This window comes from Homalodisca vitripennis, chromosome 2, assembly GCF_021130785.1.
Source record: "Homalodisca vitripennis isolate AUS2020 chromosome 2, UT_GWSS_2.1, whole genome shotgun sequence".
NCBI lineage: Eukaryota > Metazoa > Arthropoda > Insecta > Hemiptera > Cicadellidae > Homalodisca > Homalodisca vitripennis.
Window position 1 is genome coordinate 61,252,490 of NC_060208.1, and position 25,169 is coordinate 61,277,658.

The window sequence follows — 25,169 nt, forward strand, 5'->3', positions numbered from 1 at the left end:
GTAGCCCCCAGCGAGCCGAAGGCGAGTCCTTATATATATACAGCCGCATGTGTAACTCACTGACATATAATCATACTAATTCTAACATAGTTTCTAGAAGTGCTGGAAACGTGAAATTTTGCACACGCGTCACTTGTGTCTTCAAACCACCGGGAAAAGTCTGAAAACCGGAAATTTTTACATTTTGAACCCCTCAAAAAAATTCGCGAACATACCCCTTTTTTTGCCCTTGCAGGGTTTCCTTTGGAGCCCGATAGCGGGCGAACCGTCCGAGCTAGCTTCGATTTGACGAAAAATTCATAATCAGGGAATGAAGTGAACTACAAAAAAGGCCTAGTGACCTTTTTGCTCTATCTCAATTGGTTTGGCCGCAAAAACGCGATTACATTAAAATATTTTGGAAATTTTCGCCTAAAAATTTTACCTTTCGGGCTCGATTGCGGCTATAACGGTTGGTCGTAGCTCAAAACAAATTTTTGAAGGGATTTAGGAGAATCGCGTGATCTACAAAAAAGGTTTGGGTAACATTTTGCCCTATCATCAACGGTTTGGACCGCATAACGCGTTTTAAATTATAGATTTTTTACGTTTTTACGTGAGATATTGTTTTCTGAGCTCTGTGTTAGCTAAACTTTTGAAGTTAAGGTAGAATAAAAATCCGTATTTTAATACGAAACAATGTGTTCTACAAAAAAAGGTCCAGTGACATTTTACTCTATCTTTCATGGTTTAGCCGTACAACGTAATTATGTTGAAAATTTCACTAAAAAACTTACCTTCTGGGCTCGATATTGGCCGAACCGTTAGCCCTAGCTTTAAATGTAAAATTTTTTTATAACTAGCTATTCATAGGATCTACATAAAAGGTCCAGCAGCATTTCAGTCGTTTATCTTTCCGTAAGCCTGATAAATGCTATAAATGACTAATTCTTTGTCGTCAATTTTAGGTGTTTTTAATTTTTGCAACTATAATTAGTGCGATTCATGCTGGTTCCAGATTGGACTTGTATTACTACGTTAACTAGTGACTAAAACCCCCCTCCACGTCGGGAGTTGGCTGAGCGTTAGTGAAGTTTCAATAGTAGATAGGGACAGAGTGTTTTTTTTTATTATGTTCAAAGACACAACACCCTCCAAAATAGGCCCAGGTGTGTCATTAACCCCTTGTAACATTAACCCCCCCCCTGGAATTTTGTTCATATGACCCAGACAATATCCTGACGTAATTAAACCCCCTGATGTCTTAACCCCCTTTAACATTAATCCCCCCCCCGCCCCCCGGAAATTTCCTGGCATGACAAGATAAACCTCTGAGCAAATTAAACCCCCTACAAAACTTAAAAATAATGACTCAGCGTTGGGTTTTTGTTATATTTACACTAAACAATTCACAATAGCCCACCAGTGCAAGTCCCTTTCTCTCCACAGCTCCTCCGTACTGGCTAAACCAGACGTCGTAGCTAAAATCGGACACCAGAATCGAAATCGAAAATTAAAAATTTTCCGGACAAGAAAGGTCCAGTCACTTTTTGTCGTATCTCTAACGGTTTAAGCCACAAAAGGCCTTTGAAAGTCAAAACTTTAAATTAATCTGGAAAATTCGATAAAATGGGTCAACTATCAACTCCCAAATCAACTAATTCTTAAGCTCGGACATAAACCTTTCCCCCGAATACCACACGCTTATCCCCGAATTTAAGGCACTTACTTAGGGGGCCTGGGGGCGTAGCCCCCAGCGAGCCGAAGGCGAGTATATATATATATATATGTGTGTGTGTGTGTGTGTGTGTGTGTGTTCATTATTAAATTATCTACATTTTGAATATCTTGAATTTTTATTTTCATGACTTTGGCGAATAATACCTAAGATCAAAGTAAAAAAAAATTTGTTTGTTGTGATTTACATTCAGCAATATTTTACCAGGTAAACGTAAATACTATAAGTATGATTCTCTTATTCTGTGATCTTTCCTGAAAATAATGAATGCATTGTATTGGATGCACCATTTACATTAAGTTTACAGTATATAAAAAAACTTTCTAAACGCTTGCAAACATACTGAAATATGTCTAGCATTTAATGAAGTTCAATCCAGCACTTAGAAAGTTAAAATGCATGAGATCAGTTTTTGACCAATTATTAGTTGATGATTATATTAGACATGTTATAGTCCTACACACGCTATATTATTTTGCCCATACTCTAGCCTTGAAGATAATAAATCCCACATTAAGCAGTGTTTTTAAAGTTCCATTTACATTTGAATCTAGAAAGCGTTCCTAGTCTCCAATTACATATTCAAATATGGAAACATGTCCTTCATTACACTATATTTCTGGTAAGCCAAGTGTTTTGTAAAATCAAGTCTACAGTTCTAGAGAGGTAGGTGTTCTTAATTTTAACAAATCATGTACCTCTTGTGTTTTTCTACTCATCAGAGAAGAAACTGTCGGTTTTACAAAGCAACTTGTAACAATTGTGGGGAATTAGGTCATATCAGAAAGTATGTTGTTCTCATTCAAAACATGAAATGACATAATTGAAGGAACAGACTCCTGATATTTTGTAGATGTCTTGATTAATGGTAAAGCTAATAAAACAACACTGGATTCAGGTGTCACATGTTCAGTGATTGGCCCTCTTGTAAGCAGTTTGGTAAACCAACATTACACCCCCAAGTTAGTTTTTAAAAGCTTATGGTGGTATACATGTCCCTCTAAAAGGCTGGTTTTTTTGACTGATGTAACTTTGAAATCTGAGTGCAGCCTGTTGAGGTTGATTTTAACAAAATCTCTCAAAGTTGTTAACCCATTGCGGATCACTGACTCGTCACGCAGCGGCCGGGCCTAACAAGCTCAGATGACAAGCTCAGGTCGCAAAATTAAGTTTCCCTCCAAATAGTTCTATTAATGTCTGATAGATTGGGCGATCATCTTCACTTGTCAACTAAGAGTGTTTAACAACGGCCTACGTTCAGAGTTTTCAAAAGTTTTATAAATATCCTACAGATCGCAGTTGTATGTCGAAGTTGAAAAATCATTCATATGAGTTTACTCTCTGCTTTTTAGCGCTTCTGATTGGTTGTTTTCCTCAGCTGTTATTTATAATAGTAACAAGTATTGCATTTTATTGTATAATTTGCGTTTCATAATATGAGCTGATCAAAATGGAAAACTTACGATCGTCTGAACTTGATCGATATTTATTAGAGATATTACAATAGTTCATAAATAATATATTGTATTTAATTATTTTGTTATTAAGAATATAGATGGAGATATTTTTATAAACCGAAATCCAGTTCAACGAAGATATGAAGTGAGTATACAATAGCGAGCGATACAATGTGGCGCACCATTGCTGTTCGTTCGGCCGCGCTGACCGTAAATTAATTCATGCCTGCGCGCCAAAACAATACGATCCGCAATGGGTTAATATAATATCTTTAGAATACCGTGGTTTCATGTTTTTAATATTACTTACTATTTTAGCTCCCTTCACTGATGTTAATGTTTTATCATAAAAATCCAATATTGACCCACAGATTAGTAACAAAATTGACAATATATCAAAGAAATATGCAAATTTCAGCCTGATTTTGGTACATATACATAGTTTAAGGCTTCCTTATATCTAAAAAAAATAGGTCAGGCCAAATTCTTCCAGCCACGACCCATTCCTTTTTATCAACACGAATCTGGTAGGGCTGAAATCTATAGAATTTTGGTTTTAGGCATAACCAAGTCAACTAAGTTCAGTTAGTGGGCAGCTCCTGTAGTTATTGATTCAAAACCTAATTGTAAAGTTAGTTTTTGTGGTAATTTCATGGTTACAATTAAACCTCACATTGATATCAAGTAGTATCCTATACCACAATTTGAAGACCTTTATAAATTATGAGGTGATAAGAGGATTTACAAAGTGGATTTTTAAGGTGGCTAACTACAGTTGGAACTTGATGGAGCAAAAGTGCTGGCAGTTATCAATACACCATTTGGACCCTTTTAATATCAGTGTTTGTCTTATGAAGTCTCTAGCTCTCCAACTATATTTCAGTCTTTCCTAGAACAGACTATTTCTGGAATTTCAAGCTGTGTTATTTATATTGAAGAGATTTTTGTTATGGAAAGTGATAACAATGAACACTTACATAATTTAGACCAACTGTTTATTCAACAAGAAAATGGACTTCGCTAGAATCTGAAGAAATGTATTTTTTTCCAGGAAGAGATTGAATGTATGGATAATACTTTATCCAAAAGTGGTGTTCGTCTATGTGAGTCCAAGGTTGAAGCATTGAATTCCTTACCTAAACCAAAGGATCTAGCTGAACTTCTGTTGTTTATGGGGAAAATGACACATTACCATAGGTTTATTCCTAAGTTTGTTTTTGACGATGGAAGGATTGAACAATATGGAACAGCTTATATGTACTTTAGTATTTTATTTGACAGTTAAATTATTTACTGTGTGTTTCAGTGTTTTTTTATTTTTATGTTGTTTATTAAAATAAAGTTTACTTTGCAAACTTTTATTCTTTCAATTCTGTAACAATGTCTCAATATTGATGGAAATCATGTTGAAAAATAGTATAAGGTATAAGCTTTTCTAGTTTTTTTATTAATTCAAAACAGTGCATATTTTGAAACATGCCTCATATTTCTCTCTAACTTGTGCTAACCAAAAAATCTTATCAAATAATACAATATCAATTTGACTCCAAAAATATAAATCTATCACTTATAATAATTAATTTCATACTTTTTTCTCTACACCTAAGCTGTTGAAGTGTTAAGAATAAGTAAACAGTGTATTCTTTCTGATGGTGATGGTGTGTCCAGGCCCGCCACTTCATGCAGAGTTCTTGGAATTGTATTCAGTACTGGATCTGCGGTCTGATGACTCTCAGCGCAATACAACTGATGGCTGCTATGTTTCCTCTGCCACCCATTTTCTCTACAGGTATTATCAGTTGTATTTTTTTCTGTCAGAAACATTTCGATCTTATTCTCATATGTCTCAGGGATTTGCATGAATCAACAATATCTACAATTAGTAATATCAATGGTTTTTCAATATAAGTATCTCAATTAAGATTTACTCAAATATTGGCTTTCAATTGGTGAAGATCAGAAAATCAAATTTAACTTTTTCCATTTAGTAATATATTGAAAAATGTAAAAAATCCTCCAGTAAAAGAAATCAAATTGATAGTGGTAAGTAAACTGTCTTGGAACTTCAGTTAATTTATGTAAAACACTTTCAAGGTTTATTTATTTAGAAAATTTCAAATATGTTAATTAAGAAGTTTTATTAATTATTTTTCCATTCATACTCCTTCTATATGGCATTTGATAGTAGGGCTATGCACCTAGTGCTATTAAGGTTTTCATTTGGCAAAAGAAGACTGTTTGGATTGTATATAATCTTCATGAATCTTATAGATCCAGTTCTCAGTAATTAGTCCTCATATTTGTGATTGTATAGAAATAATTATTTTAAAATAGTCTTTGATATTAGTTTATAATTTGCTGTTCAATTAACATTTAAATTCTCAAACATTAATATTTCATTGACTATTTATAATTGATAATTTAAATTACAATTCTGATTCTCCTTGATTTTTACTAACTATAATATCTTTAAGCTATTACTGTGTGACTCAATGTATTTTTATATGCTCACCATCTTTATATTATATTTTTTCCAGATTAATGATGGGCAAATCCAGAATATTCTAATCCAAATCTAAAATCGATTCCCGGTTCTCAATTTTGAATTTTAATAGCTTTTTTTAACCTAAGTATGAATTATAGAAAATTATTATCAATCCAATTTTTACCATACTTAAACATTTGCATATTGTTCTGGATAACATAAAATTAATCCAATATAAGAATTTGTAGAGGTACAGAGATTCTTTTTCAGTGCTCTTTAATCCATCTGCCAACACCTTTCGGAAAGATCTAGTACCATCTCAGGAACTGTTTGAAAACCTTTCTTGCACATAAAAAACCATAAATGATTTATAACCATAAGAGAATTATTCTAAAAGAAAATGAGTATTAAAATTTTTTAACAGTGACACAGTTCTTAGTTTGATATATTTGAGATGTAAATCTGCCTTACCCTTGACGTGTGTGCAGGTCAGGTGATTTGGCTGTCCATGGTGATCATACCACTGTTATCATTATCCTTTGTTGCCGCTAAGACTGACCCCCAGGTCATGCAGAGGGCCACCAGTAAGCACCAGACCAAACTGAATGTGGAGGTGAGATCACATGTAGTATAGTAAAGGCAGTGAAACATCGTGAATTACGCAGATCATATTTTCATTGTAACCAGTTTGCAAATTGTTAATTTTTATCTAATGAAATTAATGAATTTATTTAATTTTTTGATATTTTCTAGTTATTAATATTTACTCTTTTAAAAATTACTTGCATATGAAAGAATTGGATTATTTATGACTCAATACAGACAGTAATTATTATAAAATCTTTGTATTTTATCACATATTGCTTCACAATTTGTATTTTTAATATGAGTGAAGCTTTATTACATCTTGAAACTGAGAGTGTCTTTAGATTGTATATAAATCTCATTGATAGTGATAGTGTAAAACCTAATTAATCAATTCTTCATAAAAAAGTCCTATGTTTGTAAAGGGAATAATTTAATACAAATATAAGGTTATTTGCAAGTTTTATTGTTCTAGAAAGTTACTATCACATTTTGAAAATGGTGGGTGACTATTATGGTTGGTAAGTTACCTTCATTTTACGTACAAAGTAGTGATTGTTTTTGCAACTGTTCCGCAGATGGCAGTGTTTGTGCTGTGGTGTTACGGATCGAAGTTCCTTCTGACGACTGTTCTAGTGCCGTTCGCATTTGCCCTGACTCTGTCCCACCACTGCCCTCGCTCTGAAAGCGGGGGCTGGCCCCTCCTCGCCTCCCCCCACCCCAAAGAACAATGGGGCGGGTGGGGAAGGTACCCTCTGGCTCTTGTCTGGTCTCAACATGCTGCCGCTCTCCTCTTGGTAGTTCAGTTAGGTAAGTGTATTGCAGGCGTGTAGTAATGCTATTGACAGAATATTAATAGATTGGTAGTTCAAAGTCCATTAAAAACGTCAAAAAGTGCAAATTGTTCAAAATTTTATCAGTAGTTAAAATATATATATTTATTTATATATATTATATTACATAATATATTATTTATATTATATATATATATATATATATATATATATATATATATTCATATCCGCATAATTCTAATATTAAATAGAATGTGCTAATTCACTCACATTGTTTAGTTACTTTACCTCATTAATACATAAGTTAAATACGCACACAAAGTTACACCAAATCTGAATTTTCCAAACAACTCCACTAAATAATATTGCTAAATAATATAATTTATTTACAACAAAAATGTAAACCAATAATCTAATGGCATTGCAACAAAACATTGATAATGATGTAGTTGAAAATTTTGTTGCATCATTTGTCCTTATCTGTTATTATACTGTTAAAAAAGACTTAAATTGAAAAAATATCAAACTTGATATTCTAATTAATATACTGATTCACAACCAATCCAATGCTACATTGGGTGTTACACTCAGGTAGAACCGCTAGTTTAATAAATATCCCTGGATTTTTTAACTTTCATTGTCACAGAATTTTTTTTCCTTTAGTTAAAATATTAATTTTTAAGGTGGAAGGATCTTTTAACACTTTTGTTAAAAGTAATGATGTGTCGAAGTCCAATCTCGAACCTCGGATTCAAGAACCAATTACTCAAACTCTACAATCGGATCTGCAGAGATCCATTACATAATTAATTATGGGCTGATTCGCAGTACACAAATTACTGATTGCTAAAATGTTATTTTGCTGTACTTTGTGATTTTTAAACCTTGAATAGATATCTTACTTGACAAATTATAGTACTTTTGTAAATAATATGCTGCTTGCAGTTAGTATTTTCTATATTAATGTTCCCGTATTGACATGAGTCTGCTGCGTATATTCACAGATAGAACTGATTGGCAGTATGCAAATTACAGATTGCTAAAATGTATTTTGTCACATTTTGTGTTTGAAAAACCAAAAATAGATAAACTAACAAAATATTGTACTTAAGAAAAAATTGTTATGCTCTCTGTTTTATATTTATGTACATGCATCGGTGTAAATATGCTGCTTATTTTCTTGGGTAGAGCTGTTAAGAATAGAGCTGCTGATAGAATCAATGAATTATCGGTCAAAAGAGAACTTTACTTGAAGAAACAAATTAATGCACTATAAGATGAAATTAATTTTGTAGCTAAATAGTTAGCTGTCTTATACTAGTGGCTTTGTTGTTGTTTCTAACTTACAAATATTAAATATTGTGTCAACGAATAAACATATATATTAATCTTCATGCTTTGATATTTTGTAAGTTACACATATATGGTTAACATTTTTTAGACATTGTGTGAAACTTTATTATTATGGCTTAAAGTAATAGTAAAAGTTGTTGCTTTTCATGAAATTATATTACACTCGTTCTTTGATATCTCTGGAAATGTATAGAGTTTGGTCTAAAGCACTGGAAATCTCAGAAAATTTCATTTCAGGAAATATGTTGTAATCATGCAACATAACTTTTCTTCTAAGGATAGGTTAAGTCCCTTTTATGCCTTATTCTGCTGTTCTTATAAGCCACTAGCCTATGTGAGGATCTTATCAAACAAAACAAGAATTGAGTCGTTACAGTACAAGGTTGACAGTACTGATAAAAAGTGCATCAGTCACGGGCAGAATTTGAACCTGAGCTATCTCTAACTCTGACTCAGAGCTCAACATCGTAGGCCGCTTGACACATAGCTCTCACAAACCGTTACTGTACTAAGTAACTATTTAATGGTGACCTTTGAATGCTGCTTATCATTTGTGGAGAAGATAGAGCTTTGTGTATGTAATGATCGTCAGTTGTAAGGGTGTAAGACAAATGTTATTTGAATTTTGTGTATTTAGATATTCATATTAAAATTTTCATGTCAATATCTACTTGTTTCATTAAGTTCATTTTGTTTATATTGCAGTGACGATTTCAGCAAGTTTTGTCCATCGAGAGTACCTTAGTTGGTTGAGGATTCCATTCAAGAACTTTGTTTGGCTGACCACTGCAGGTCTCGTGTAAGTAAATGAGTTAAGGTAAAGATTCAAATGAACTAACGTCATGGGAGCTTCAGCTGAGATTGATTAGAATTAATTTAGTTCTTTACAGTAGCCAATTTAGGTCAATATTTTTTGCGTCAATCAAAATGATTTTCATTTTCAAATGATACACAATTTCAACCAAAAATTAGAAATGTTTCGTTTATTTTTTTGGTAGATATGCTTTTACATATAAATGTGTTATTAATTATACAATTAGAAAATAAATGTTTTTTAAGGATATTTTGATTGTTTAATACATGGCCCACTGGAATGTCACAACATACATTTGTACTGTAAAACAGTGATTGTTATAAGAGGTTATTGTTGGTACAGATTAAAAATTATCACGGTTTTTTAATGTCGTGATTGCAATCATTTTTCACTGATAAATTTGGGGTTGCATATGTTGCTTTTTCAAGAAAATTGAGAGTTTGTTATAAGTATATGGTATATAAGTTTTCATGCCCACTTAAACATTTGTGTAGAAAATCTCAAAACTAAACAATCAAATTTAATCGGCTGCTTATTCACAAACAAAATAAACACATCATAATGAAAATAAAATACGATTACAGGGAACTATAAAAATTTGTTCCATTTGCAAGCTGAGGTCTTCTTAACATTAATTGTCTTGAATTTGCAAACATTTGAATGTTTTCTCTCATTTCTGCTGCTCAAGTGACAGTACATGCTATGAGTATTTCTACACTTTCTACTAGTGTCTTGTACACTTAATCGTTTAGGTTATCCTAGAGGTAAAAGTTAAGCGAGAAAGAAAGGGTTTTTGCAAAACAGTGGATGGGGTCATTTGTTCCAGATATTTTGGTTATGGCTGGATAGAAAATCCTGCATTGTATGGGTATTCATTAAAACATAATTGTTTAAACACAACAATGAGGGTAGGAAAAGATTGAACTAGAACCCTACAGAAACAGAATCGAATAAAACAGTACATAAGTGAGCAATTTTAAACAGAATGAAAATGAACTGTTCTGAAGCCGGACACAATGAAAAAGTACAAATACCATTCAAAACATGATCTGTTGTAGACGTAAGTTGTCTTCCTGGTAGCATGTAGTTTATAACGATTTATTGGTGATAACAAGCATATTAACAAAACATTTTCCTTTCTACAACCTTTATCTATCTTTAAAATGTGCACTTTTGTTAGGGTCACCCTGTATAAAAATGGACGTTGTGATTCACCAGTGGGTCACAAAGTATTCTGCTGGAACTATCCAAAAACAGGTGTTTTGTTAATGTTAATGTTACTGTAAATCCAAAAGTATGTAAGAGCCATAAACACATATCCACAGATATATGGCTGAATAATATTTAAAGCTTATTAGAAAATCAGATAAGTGTGAGTCACCTGTGGGCTATGCTATGACCCAGTATGGAACACTTTGTCACAAACTTGTTTAGTAAACTTATAAATTAACTTGTATAAGTTGTTGGAAAAAATTAAATTGTATTAAATTTTACTGTCAGGTTACTTAAGATTATTTTAAGTTAGGGTAATTAGAATTGTTCCTAAGATGAGATATAACTATAAAGCTTTTAAAATTTGTTAAGAGTGCATTTATCGGTTTTTTTTTTTGTTCTCTTGGGGCAAAAACTAAGATGCATTTAGATTAAAAAGATCTTTTGTGTGGCTTCTAGAGTGATAGTGCATTAAGGATGGATATAATAGAATTCCTTCTGAATGTTGTCACAGGCTAGTCCTGCAGGCAGCCTATGCTGCTGTGGCACTGTGGTGGGCAGACGCAGTGTGGTCTGAACAGCCGTGGCAAGACCTGCTGCTGTTGGCAGCCTCCCCTCCAGTGATCTTTATAACCAACGAAGTTGTCAAGTGGCAGGAGATCAAGTGAGTTGATTGTCATACTTTAGTGTGTTGCTCAGCAAAGTATTTATTGGGTTTGTACTTACAATAGAGTGTAATTCTTAATCATGGTGGCCACTCGACGGGGAAATTGGGAATGAGCTGCTATTTTAATGTACTGAAAAAAGCTGGCAATAAGCCGAGAATCTCTATGTAGAACCTGGAAAATTAATAAAAATAATTTTTCTTTCCCTAAGAACTAATGAAATCAAGAAATAATATGACAACTTCTTAAATCAGGACTTTATTAACATCGAAACATTGTACTTTACACGACGTGGTCAAATAAAGAGTAAAACTACAAATGAAGAATAAAACTACAAATGAAGATCGACTTATGTTCATGAGCTCCACCTGACACATTAGAGGTCATCAGAGGTTGCTTTCACTTGTGTAGTGGAGTTTATCTTGGTTAGTTCTATCCCTGTCACGTTAAGCTCCTCATATATGTAACAATCCATTAGACGATTAAAGTCGGCCGAACAATCGTCTCAGTTTGGTCTTTGAACATTGCTCATCACACATTTCAGATTGCATAGGTTAAAACAAAGAAAGTTATCACATCTAATCAATCCTTGACTGAACGAGCTGTGTTTCCTTGACTGGGAAAGCGTCCTCGACATGGCAAGAAGTTGTGCAGGTTTCTTATCCGACAGTCTACATAGACACAAGAGCTCTCGTGCGCGCTGTTATAACCAGTACTGTTGTAATGCAAGAACTGGAGAGCAGTGTCGGATATTAAAATTTCAATTATAAACATTGCCAAGACATAACTGTCGTGTGTGAACAGACTTCGCATTGAGTCCTGCAACAACCAGTGATACAACTGTCTTAAGTGCTTGCGACAGTTCTCGCAAGTAAAATTGCTTGCTCTTGTTGACATTATGCGACAGTTGTAGCGCAAATTCTCTCGCAACTTTACTTGTGAGTGTAAATGTAGCTTAATATTGTTGCCAATATGCAGACAGCCAGCCAGCCGAATTCCACATTGTATCTCAATTTTCGTAGTCAGATCGGCATTGGCTGGATGATGGCTGGCGGAAATCCTATCAGTTCTCCAATCACTATTTGTCTGAACAACTTCCCCCACACGTGACGATTGGTGAGACAACTCGAAATGTTTAAAACCAAATAGCTTAACATGTACGAGTTTCAACTACAGGCTTTCGTATGTTTATTTATTTTTTAGTGTTGTTATCATGGGGTGATTTATTCTTGCTATATTCTGAGATAAACACAAAATATTTTAGCCAATAATTGATTACATTCATTATAAACAAAATTGTCACCAACAATGGAATTCTGGAAAAATATAGATTATGCGTGAATTTTTGGCTTAGGGGAAAAATGTGTGGATTATACATTAATATTTATAATATCCTTTTTTATTACGAGTTTTTACTGCGTTGATTCCGATACTCGATACCAAGGCTCTTTTCATTGGCTTTGGATACCTACAGAAGTGCTTAAAATACACTTGAAAAATCACGATTTCACAATATTATGACTAGTGATGTGTAGAATCTGAATCTCGAAACCAAATGTCTGATAATTGGCAACAACTAATCAGCAGTAGGCAAATAACCAATTGCTAGCATGTTTTTGTAATTTTGTATGAAAAAGTGTAGATAGATAACTAAATTAACAAATTAGTGTGGTTTAACAAATAGTGTTTTGATTATGATTAATATTTTCTATATTTATTTTGGCATATCGTCACGTGTCTGCTGTGTCTATTGGCAGACAACAACTGAAAGGCAGTATGCAAATTATCAACTGCTTAAATGTTATTTAACATGTTACTCCATGTTTAAAGCAGTAGATCATCTTTCTTAAGGTTTGCATATTCCCTAGAATACTTGAAGGCCATCAAAGATAAAAACCTCCTCTAAACTATCTCAACAGCATTACAGGTTTCCCCCTATCTCTATTCCAGATGACAGAGGCATATTCAAGATGGGTTCTCACAAGTTACCTATACAGCATCAGACAGGTCTCTTGTCTATGAATGTGTATCACAGTTCACTTAATAAGCCCAAGGTTTAGTTTAGTTATAAATACTGCAAAATCAACATTCTGAGACATAAACAGGTGAAATCAAACAATACAGTTGTCTGAAACAATAATCTTTCGCACCACAGTCTGGTTATCGTCAATGACATAAGGGAAGATACATGTATATACCTTCTGTGTAAAAGACATCACCACAGTCTTCCCCAGGTTCAAGAGTATCATGTTTTAGCCCACTGAAGATCCTACTAACAGAGGCTTGAAACATCATGATCATCAATACCATGTATTGGCAATATTTATATTTTGATGTCATTAGTATGAAGGTGAACATTGCATTCAAAACTAATGTTATATCATTGAAAAAAAAGGAAGAATAGTGGACCAAGATTTGACCTCTGTGGCACTTCTGAGGATGCAGTGATGCAGTCGGATGTCACACATCCTAAACTTACTCTGAGAAGCCTATATTGCAAATATGACTAAATCCGGTTTGTTATGTTTCAGTAAAGCTGTCATTCTACTTTGAAAGCATATGGAAAACATAACATGAGTGATGTTCTGTGAGGCAAAACATAAGTTTTTTCCCTGTGCAGAACATATATCCATAGCTTGCCAAAAGAAGTAGTCACTTCGAAAATTTTACGGATAATGTTAGATTAATTCTTGAAAGTTTGTTTTTAATTATACCAAGTTATTCTTTTATCGTCTAAATATAAATTATAGTAATGCGATTGAGCATTTTAATGATAAATTTGGAATACATTATGATATTAACAAAATCCGATTGCTAAATAATAGTCCATAATTTATTGTATTTCAATAATGTTTAATAATAAGCAACAGCCACGGAAAAACGTTGTTAATAAAGTTGCGCAATGGATAGACGGACGACTGGTTCACGACGGTCAATTGGCAACAGTTTTTAAAATAACACGTTGCCGCAACATGTTGTCTAACTACAATTTCCATCTCTATATTAAATCTATTATTATTATTACTTTTATATGTCTATTTTTTGTTTTTTTGTTACAGAGCTAATGAAAGATATCATAAACGTGCCCGTTTGGATTTTGGCACCAAACTGGGTATGAATTCTCCATTCTAAAGGATATGGGATATCCTGTTCTGTAACATAACCTGTTTGTTATGTTTCTTACTATTGGCGATAACATCCTATGTACTTCCATTTCATCTTCAACTTAAATAGTTTGACAAGAGTATATTTTTGCTATATGTGTACCGTAATGTGTCTAATGCCATTTTGTAACTGAAAGACTGTTTAAACTAGTTATTTTATTTTAAGCCAAGTGTTCATTATATATCTAGTACAAAATGAGAAATTACGGAACTTTTCTATTGATTCACTATCATTTTAAATTACATATGATTATATCAGTTCACTAACAATTTGAATTAACAATTGAATTTTATGGAGAGAGCAACAAGCAAAGATGAACAAAGTGATGTATTGTAGCTTTATCTTTTATTTCCTAATTTTAAAACAGGAAAACCTTTGGAGTTTATTAAAAACACTGATAATAAATAGCAGAATTGCATTTCTTTCCTAATGTAGTGAACATAGAGAAAAGAGCCGAAATGTTATTAGGTCTTACTTTTAGATTTTTAAGTTGTGTTTTTAAACTCCCAACATTTGTATTTATGCATGAAATATATTTTAATGCAATTACAAAAAAGCGTATCAACATGTTATTATTGCTAAAAATATGGAAGTTTTATAGTAAAACCAAGGACATGTTTTATGATTTTTTTTGTTCGACTCATGATGTACTTAATTTTAATTTTTTAGGTGATATTTTTAGTTTGTGACATTGTTTAGAATTGTAGGTTCTGTATTATGGGAACTTTTATTATTGTAAGACTTATTTGGAATGTTGATATATTTTCTCAAGTGCTGATTTTAAAGAAAGTGTGTAGCTTTTACTGTATATGTGAGAGATTTTATTCACAGTGATTAGGATCTCTAGTTAATTTATGATTTTATTAAGTGTTGTTTATAAATAGTAGAAGTTTTCATGACTGTCCAGTATTAGATGTTTTAAATTTTCACAATGTACTGTTTCCCCCATTAGGGTAGCATGCAATAAATTATTGTCATAGCAAATTTGCAATGGAGTTATGACTACAAAAATATTTTTACTAATAACATAACAATGTGTTCAACATAGAATAAGTCAAACCTATTTTACATTTGACCACTTTTGCCATTAACGTAATACTGTTCGAGCCAGAATAATATTGTTTATATGGATTTGAGTATTGTATGTCTTTTAACATTTTGTGTACTTACTTATTAATAGGTTTATATTAAGTGAATTTTAATTGTGAAATATTTTCATAATATTGTGAAAGTAATAATAAGTGACTATATTCATAATTAGTTTTAAGGTGTATTTTTAATTAGTGAAAATTTATTATTATAATTTTCATGTCAAGAAAATATTGTTTACTATCACTAAACATGTACTTTTTACTACAGTTTGTCATATTTTTCCTGCAATGCAATAATTTTAATAAACATTTTCTTAACACAATTACATGCAGGAATTTTAGTATTTTAACGTTTTTCATATAAACTAACTTTCGTAAGTCATAATACTTTTGTGGATGTGTCAATTTAAATGTGACTTGATATATAACAAATAGTAGCCTGAAGTACTAATTGTCTTACAATCTGATAGAAATGTTTTTCCTTAACATGAATTTTTACTTTTATCAAGAATTTTTTTATATTGAGATGAGTATTCATCCCTCTGAAAATCACTGATCATTACACTTTTCATCGTACCTACTACACCCCCAGTCCTCAAACAGTACAGTGCTAAATATTGTACTGTCAGTAATTGATCAACAACACTACTTAAAATATTGACTTAGTGTATATCTGTTTCAATTATAATCACATTAACATGTTACTTTTAGACTGTTAGTTACAAAACTCATTCTTGATGTTCTCATTCAACAATTTTAATTTATTTTAAGAATTTATTTACATAAACATAAAACCTCAATAAAAACGAAAATAATAAAACAAACAGTATGATGTATACTTGATCTGTAACAGATTTAAAATGTAAGGGCTGCATCCATAATTTTATGAATAATGTTGGTAGGTAGTTGGGGACAATATTTTTTACAGTTTTTTTTTACTGTAGGTTATCTGCCATTTCATTTCACATGAAAAACCTGCACAAGTTATGGGGCTTCTGCTATTAGTATTTATATTGGCTTACATCTAGATTCTTGATTTTTGGGGTTCTTAATCACGAAAACTGTTCATAACTTTGTCTCGTACAGCACCAGATTTTTACATTTTTTAACAAACAGGAAACTGTTTGTTTAACAAAAAGGAAGCTCTTACAGTTTTTCTCAGGGTTTTCTTGTTAATGCTTGAATTAAAATTTGATTTAGTGCTATCAAGTCTTGGCCTATACCTTGACAATTCCTTTTATATACTTACTAGTTTTAATCTTCAATGCCCTAGTAGTAAATATTATTTCTATTCTATTCTTTCTTGCTTGTTTTTATATCAGTTGATTGTCTGTTTTCAGTATGTTTTCTAAAAGAAGTAGGACCTGGAGGAAGGAACAATATTCTCATGGTCAATATTTTTAATTGTAATCTAATTGATTTTTTCTTCCTAAAAAAAAAAAAATAGTAACTCAGTAATAATTTGTATGCCTTATTAGGATTTTCCTTTCTGATGAAAGAAAAAAATACTAATGTTAACCTTTTGGGGTCCATAGGCGAACTTAGTCCAACACCACGATCTCAGCCGTTTCCAGCCCAAAATTGTTTTCTATTAAATAAAAGCGGATTTGTAATTTTAGTAAGGAACTGTTTGCTTATTAAACATACTCCTGTTAAGAGATGATTACCCTACTGTGAGACAAGAATAAATTGTAATTAACCTATTCTTTTGATTAGCTAAAAGTTATGGCTGGTAAAAAGGTTTTAAATTAAAGATTTAATTAGTACAGTTCTATATATCTAATCTTTTAATATGTATTTAAACATTTTTTAAATATATTTGTACCAAACGGTTGTTATATATCTATTAACGGCTGCAATTACATAGGTTACTTTAATTCCTGAACTATTAATACTTATGTTATTTTTATAAAGTACATGATATTTCAAAAATTGTTGTGATTTAAATGATTATGGTTTGTTTGAAAGTATTATATTCAACACACAAATGCAGTATTTAGGTTTGCATTTAGAGATTCATCAGAAAAGTAACCGATCTTGTGCTGTCTGCGGTAGGTGTAATCTTGTAGGTAATGGTGACCTGTTCCCATCTAAAAAAGCTATTATCTTCTCTCACACACTTCCAGTGATGCTCTTGAAACAATCTTTTTATCCATATGTCTGTCTCTGAAATCTTGTTCTCGTAAGAAAAGTTTTCAACTGTAGAAAGAGCCATAAGTCACAGAGCTATGTTATATCAGGGCAGTAGGGAGCTGATGTTTTGTCTTATTTACCAAAAACTGTTGGATAAGATTGAATAAACCAGTACGCATCATTTCATTATACATTATTACTATGAAGAATTTAGTAATGATTTCCTCATAATTCAGAAAGTTTCTTCATAAACTTTCACCCCACTATCTCACGATATTTAATATTTACTCATTAATTAATACCTATTCACTGTCTGATCTCTTAGATTTTATTCATGATAAACCAAACCATCCTGGTTATAAAGCACTGTGAAAATAGCTTAAGATTGCTTTGACTGTATCATGTTTTTTAGTACTAGCAAGTCTACCACTTTGAGTGAAGACTAAGCGTTTTTATGGTTCATAACCATAAACTCTTGTCTCACTGCCAGTAGTTATTCTTTACTATAATTTTTCTCAACACCAAGTTATACTGTGCAATATGAATGGAATAATCTGGTCTACTATAAGTAGCTTATAACAGATTTTGTGACCACTTTACCGCTTTAAATTGATATGTAACATTTTTTGAACAGTAGTTTTTAACAGTTAAAGTTATTCCAGCTCCAAAGAGTAGAAGATTGTTTTTCATTGATTACTGCAGAAATACTCGTATGAGGTTTTTTGTAAATATTTGGCCATTGCAGGACCGTAAGAATGTAAATGATTCTTCACTGAAATTTAAAAAATTATTTTATTCATGTATCCTCTATATTATCTAAAGTTTCCTTTATCATATCTGTAGTTTACCAAGAGTACCAAAGTTTCTACAAATTATATAATCAACACTTTTTCCATTCATAACAGAAGGTGACATTAACATATCCAGATACAGAGAGACATGATATTGCAAGTCGCAAAAACAGTTAAAGGAAGGACTTTTTGCATATATATCTTTTTCTTTTTGCCAGGCTAGGTTTGCTTCTGTTACTTATTAGTATGTAATATATTTTTTATTATATTTTTTCTGTGCTGCACTTGTGAATAATGCATTACAATAAAAAATAATGAGGCTTGATTAAAGGTTGTTATATAAATTATGTTTGAGATTATTATGATACACATCACTTCTACTTTGTTTACTGAGGAATGTGATTAGATTGTTTAGTTTTATTTATCCTTTGTTGGGAGGCGATGTGATATTGTGATTTTGACTGACTCCATAATGACAGTAATATGGCTAGATTTTATTAGCTGTGGTTACCGTTAACTTATACTCATATTTATTTATTCCTTGTAATAAAACATTTACCCTTCTAAATCTAGTTTCCCAGTACCTACTATTACATGTTGCACTGATACATTTTTAATTAAGAAAATTGATTGTTTTAAAAATGGGTTCAGTTGCAGCCATTGCAATTTTGTGTCTTGTAGAAAAGGAAACTTTTTAACCTCTGAGATAAAATTACCAAAAACATTCTAAATAAACTTGCATTTACAATCTTTTACATCTTATAGTCACTGAGGGAATAATCAAAAGCTAAAGGTGAAAATGATATACTGCACCATGTGAATAATGTATGTTTTGTGGTTAAATACCCTAGTGAAGTATGTTATTGTATTGCTAAATTAGTCATAAATTTATTTTGCCAATACAGTTTTGATTCTTGACAATAGATTGATCGAGTGTGTGATATCTGACTTATCGCCATTATGTTGATGCAATACAAAACGATATACCAGTTATAAAGCCTTCAATCGTTATAGCAATACTGGCGTATGGTATCATACATACCTTCCAATGAGAAATGGAAAACTCTCTGAAGTCAATACAACCTTTTCTTTAGCTACTCCTTTGCATTCCCAAGGTGGCAGAAGCTTGACACTACTTGCATGGGTTCCCTCCACTGCCAACACCTATCTCAGACAATCTCAAAATGCAATAGTTTTAATTAGAGCTCTGATTATCAGACAGGATACAATGTGGAACGTACATCTTGAATTTGTAGATCTCAGCGCTTCAGTATATTTAAAGCACTTTTTAATTTTGAATACATAGTTAATTGTATTTTATTGTGTCTTTAGTTTTATTGTAATTTTAGTTTATCTTATAGTTAATTTATTATACTCCAACGAAGAAACCTTGGAATCTTAACCAGTATCAGTTATGACTCATTTTTGGTCAAGGAGTTCTCATTCAAAGTACAAAAAGTATAGTCTTCTCATGATCTCTGTGATGCAACGAATGTTTGGATATAACAGTGAGCACAGGTACTTGTATAAATGTTAATGCTTTGAGTACCAATGGATAATATATTGGCTAACCATGTTTTATTATAAAAAAAATTAGTATACTTACTGTTTTTTAAGGGTACTTAAGAAATATATCATCCCATTTCATAAATATTTTTTGGTTTTAATGTTATAAAAAAGAAAACTTAGAAATCAACCAGAAAAAAAATATTTTGTTAATTCAATCCCTAATGAGAAAAAAACAATATTTATGCAGCTATTATTCTCAAATGTCATTAAACAGACAGAAGTTTAGTTAGAAACATTTTAATAAAATAATTACAAATATATACCTTTTATAACTTAAATTATGAATTATTTTGTAGTTCTCTCCAAATTATTATTTTGGGCACTGTCTTTTTCACGTATACCAACATTTTTACTTGATAACAAAAATTCTAGTGACATGTGAAAAAATGTTTGTCATGGTCCTCAAAGCGCCAATAGAAGAAAATATTTGAATTTCGATTGTTCAGTATTTATTTGCACTTTTGTTTCAAGGAAACAGTAAACTATAATATGGGTTGTTGTCCTCCTGGTGTTCTGAAAATAATACTATTTTTTGCTTGTTTTCAGAGTGCTCTTACAAATAATTGATTTGTTTTGTATTAAGGTTAAATACAGTAATATAATAAATAGTGCCAGAATATGTACATTTTTTCCTTTTGTAATATATTTTGGATTTGGTCATTTCTAGTTCACTAAAAAGTTCTGGATAGTCAAGGCTATATTGTATGGGTCACCATACTTTTATTTATATTTAATTAAATGTATTTTACCAAGATTTTTAAAGATTTAATTATTTTTATTTATAATTTATGAATTAGTTTTAAATGTAAAATACAATAAAAATTAATAGAAATGTCAATGAAAATACTGTCATTTAGTTAGAAAACATGATATATTGAGGTAAAAATAATACTATTTATAATATAGTTTAACAATCTCAAAACTTATAATATCGCATCTCATCTCATTACATCTTTATTTTTTAAAGAAAATTGTATCTGGAATTATTTAAAAATTACGATTGTATACTTTGTTCTCTTAAAATCAAGCCACCTGTATGGCATATTTATAATTTTAATAGCATCTTATAGCAAAATAAAATGTGGTATCATATAACATCTGAACAAAAATGTTTAGAGAGAAGGAATTTTTATCTCTTTATGGAATGTCTAATATGCTACATAATATAATAAGAATTACATTAAAATGATTACAGTATTTGTAGAAAAATTTAGCCTTATCATACTGTATTGGTTTTTTCTTAGTAGAAACAGCAATACAAATTTAAAACATTTGGTATTTTTTACAACTCTTTTTTTCTTGTGGCCGGTGCCTAGATATACATAATGATGTATGTTAATATGAAAATGTTTGTTTATTTATACAGGGTGTATATTATGTCTGGAAACACCCAAATATATCCTTTAATAATTTAAATATAAATTTGAAACCTCTTACAATCGTGATAGAGATTGGGCATCTACTTTTTGGAACAATGTTTTGTTATGTCACACCAACGGGGGACGTCCTGCCGAGGGTATCGTGAATATTCTTAATGGAAGCCTATACCTTGTGATACATAACTTTAAAGGTAATAGCTTACTGAATTGAATGCCACAAACCGCATCTCAAGGGAATTATTCTATCAGAAAATAGAGCATTTTTAGTATTGAAAATTTTACTGATGTTCAACAATGTAATTTTAACATGGTTCTTGCCACAAAAATGTGTTACACTAATTTTTTAGCATTTTTTTTAAATGTTCAATTAAATAAAACAAAAATTTCATTTTAAGCTGGTTCTATTAGCACAAATTTGCCAGTTTTTATTACAGTACAATTATGGAAATACTTATGTTATTGATTTCTTATTACAAATAAAAAATAATGTATGCTGTTAGAAAAGTCTTACAACAAACGTTTTACCTGCATTTGGTGTCAAAGCAATTGTTCGAACTGTGTTCCTTCTACGGTTTGACAATGAGCCAATCTTGTGTAAAATGATTCGACAGAGTTGCCTAACATTTCTTCAGTTATCAAAGCAATCTCCTCTATAAATCCTGTTTCTTAGGTCTTCCAAATTATGAGGCTTTCTTCTATAAACATTGGATTTTAAATGACCCCATAGGAAATAATCGATTGGTTGACAAATCGGAGATCTTGGAGGCCATTCGATTTCTCCTCTTCGGCCCAATCCATTTATGAGGAAACCTTAAATCCAAATACTCTCTTACCTGTCTCCCATAATGGGGTGGAGCACCATCCTGCTGAAACCATACATTATCAAAGTATTCTCCTGATGCAATTTGAATAGCTGGGATTATTTCATTTTGGAGCATATTGTAGTAAAGTTCGGCATTTAAATTTCCATTGATGGAAAAGGGTCCAACAATTTTGTTACCTAAAATTCCACACCATACGTTCAGTTTTTGTGGTTGCTGTGAATGGGACTCAGTAATCCAATGTGGGTTTTCACTAGCCCAGTAACGGCAATTGTGCCTGTTAACATTGCCATTTTAGGAAAAAAGTTTGCCTCATCAGAAAATAGTATGTTGGTCAGAAAATCTCTATTGTCATCACATTTGCGCATCACAAGTTCACAAAACTCAACTCTTATGTCGTAATCATCCTCACTTAACTGTTGGGACTAAATGAACTTTAAATGGTTTGTATTTATTAATTTTCAAAATCTTACTCACAGACATAGGGTGCATATCATGTTGCTGTGCAGCTTTTCTGAGCGATGTATGTGGGTCTTCAATAAATGTTTGCAAAACATCTAGTGCATGTTCTTCATCTGTTGCAGATTGTATCCTACCCGACTTTGGCCCGATTTACGTACACTCCCTGTCATTTCAAAACGCTCAATAGTTTTTGATATTGTTGAAACACTTATGGGATTCCTTTCTGGGAAAGTGTCATTAAACAAATTACAAACTTCCCGATAAGATCTTTGACGATCGCCATATCCTCGCATCATCAACAGAGTAATTCGTTCTCTTTCAGACAATTCCATTAAAATGCCAAATAAAAATGAACTACTGTAATTAGATAACTTGTTGACAGCAATGCTTCAGAGACACTGATTAACTCGACAGGAATGATATGACCTTTGTCCATTTGTAATTCCCAAGCTTAGACCTGTCTAGTGAAAGCTCCATGCTCAACAAACTGAAACCTGTAGACCAGATGATTAATAACACAATAATGTTTCTCATAGGCTAGTGACCCTTTGTCTCTTTTAAAACCTTCCTGCTGACTGGAAAAACACCAAGTACAGATTCATAAGTAATCAGAGAAAGTGACTCATAAGTTTTATTCATTGTAATAAAAACTGGTAAATTTGTACTAATGAAACCAGCCTAAAAATAAATTGTTTATTTTTATTTTAATTGAACATTTAAAAAAATGCTAAAAAATTAGTGTAAACACATTTTGTGGCAAGAACCATGTTAAAATTACATTGTTGAACATCAGTAAATTTTCAATACTAAAAATGCTCTATTTTCTGATAGAATATTCCTTTGAGATGCGGTTTGTGGCATTCAATTCAGTAAGCTATTACCTTTAAAATTATGTATCACAAGGTATAGGCTTCCATTAAGAATATTCACGATACCCTCGGCAGGGACGTCCCCCGTTGGTGTGACATAACAAAACATTGTTCCAAAAAGTAGATGCCCAATCTCTATCACGATTGTAAGAGGTTTCAAAATTTATATTTAAATTATTAAAGGATATATTTGGGTGTTTCCAGACATAATATACACCCTGTATTTCTACTAGAAACCAAAATTTCCGGTTTTTGGATTTGCACAATGTCAATGACAAGAAAGATGAAATGATCAACAACCTCAATGTAACTGTTCAATTTTCTAGAGACAATTGTTAATCATTACTGCCATGTATTTTGTGTGTACCATTTAACCCTTTTAGATCTCAGACATGTTTTCGAGTATCTGTCATGAATCATCAAATGATCAAATATCGATTGTTTGTATTTTATATCTCGGCAAATTTAAAACTTTTTGTAAACAAAATATAAATCTGTCATATTTGTGCTCACTGTTTTCCCTCATCATATTTTACATAATCATAATATACACTTGATTTCTGGATTTTGTTGTGTTTCATTAATGCCAGTTATCATGTAAAGGTTTGCAATAAATGAATTATTTTCTATTGTGGTGTTTTTTAATTAATGTTTACCCTCTGACTTAATCAGTAGTGTCAATAATTAGGATATCCGGACTGTTCATAATCCGGATTTGATTCTGGAAATTTGGTTTGCATTATGTAAATAGAGTACTGTATTTAAACTCACCATTCAGTACAGATATGAGAATTTGTGTGTTGCTTAGTGGCAGGGCGGTTAGTGATGGCAGAGATGTGTGATGAAACTGATACCAGTGATAGGTTGTTTGTTAATGGCAACACTTGTGGGTACCATATATTTTGAGGAACCAAGAAACAGTTGCCTTGGTGACTGAAGGTATGTAACAATGTTTTTACATAAATTAGGCTTTTGTAAAATTTTTTAATACTTTAGTTCTTATTTTTAAGCATTTCTCCAACTGTGTGTGCTTTTAATATTGTGGTTCAATTAAGAAAATTCTGTTTGTTTTATTTGTTCAGTTAGGCATATTATTTCATTCAAAGATGATTGGATAAGAATTAGAATAAGAGTGATGTTTAAGAGGCAGTGTACAATATATATATATTTGTATTCTGAAACAATTATGGCAGCAGGGATGCTGATGTCATGGCTTGAAAAACAAAGGGAGATTTTATTGAGTCCAAATTTGTATAATGTATATTGCATTGACCTTTGATGAGGAGAAAAAAACTTTGTCAAGAAACATAAGTTATTTTTGAAAAACATGATCTTACACTAGGACAACTCATTGACAATCGTTTACAAAATATGCATTAATAAAGAAAAGACTATTTTAATGTTGCAAACAAAACTGGAAAGTCAAGAAATCATACAGTATATAGTGTAAGATCACAAGGGGCTCTTACATACAACCTGACTGTTCAGTAAACGAATCTACTAAACAGTTACAAAGCTCACCCCTACAGTAAAAGAAACAACCGATAAAAAACTAAATTTGATCAGGTGGAGTTAGCAATCAGATCCTTGACAACTGAATCAAGAACAAAATGTACATTTTCCCCTGAAGTGACACAAGATAAAACAAGGCAACACAGCTTACCTGTTAGGAGAAACGAAAGTACTGGAACAAAAAACAACAGTCTCCAAAAGAAGGTGCTGCACATCATTACATCGTCGGACCATCTGGAGCATAAATGCCTCCAACTGTAGGCCTAGTATTTTAAACAGTTCAAGGCCAATATGT

General features: G+C 31.8%; 1 protein-coding gene across 1 annotated transcript; it reads left to right on the top strand.

The window, feature by feature from the left end:
* The first annotated feature begins 4,846 nt into the window (after positions 1 to 4,846).
* On the top strand, positions 4,847 to 15,682 carry LOC124354036 (transmembrane protein 94-like). Its single transcript, XM_046804190.1, has 6 exons — positions 4,847 to 4,963; positions 6,148 to 6,272; positions 6,823 to 7,054; positions 9,097 to 9,190; positions 10,932 to 11,081; positions 14,142 to 15,682. The coding sequence occupies exons 1-6, from the start codon at positions 4,855 to 4,857 to the stop codon at positions 14,212 to 14,214; spliced, it is 783 nt and encodes a 260-aa protein (XP_046660146.1). The 5' UTR covers positions 4,847 to 4,854; the 3' UTR covers positions 14,215 to 15,682.
* Positions 15,683 to 25,169: the final 9,487 nt, after the last annotated feature.

Excerpts from the sequence above, each read along its gene's own strand:
- LOC124354036 (XM_046804190.1), top strand. The coding sequence starts at position 4,855 with ATGCAGAGTTCTTGGAATTGTATTCAGTACTGGATCTGCGGTCTGATG. Across the intron at positions 7,055-9,096 it reads CCTCTTGGTAGTTCAGTTAG|TGACGATTTCAGCAAGTTTT; the intron begins GTAAGTGTATTG and ends TTTATATTGCAG. Across the intron at positions 11,082-14,141 it reads GTCAAGTGGCAGGAGATCAA|AGCTAATGAAAGATATCATA; the intron begins GTGAGTTGATTG and ends TTTTTGTTACAG.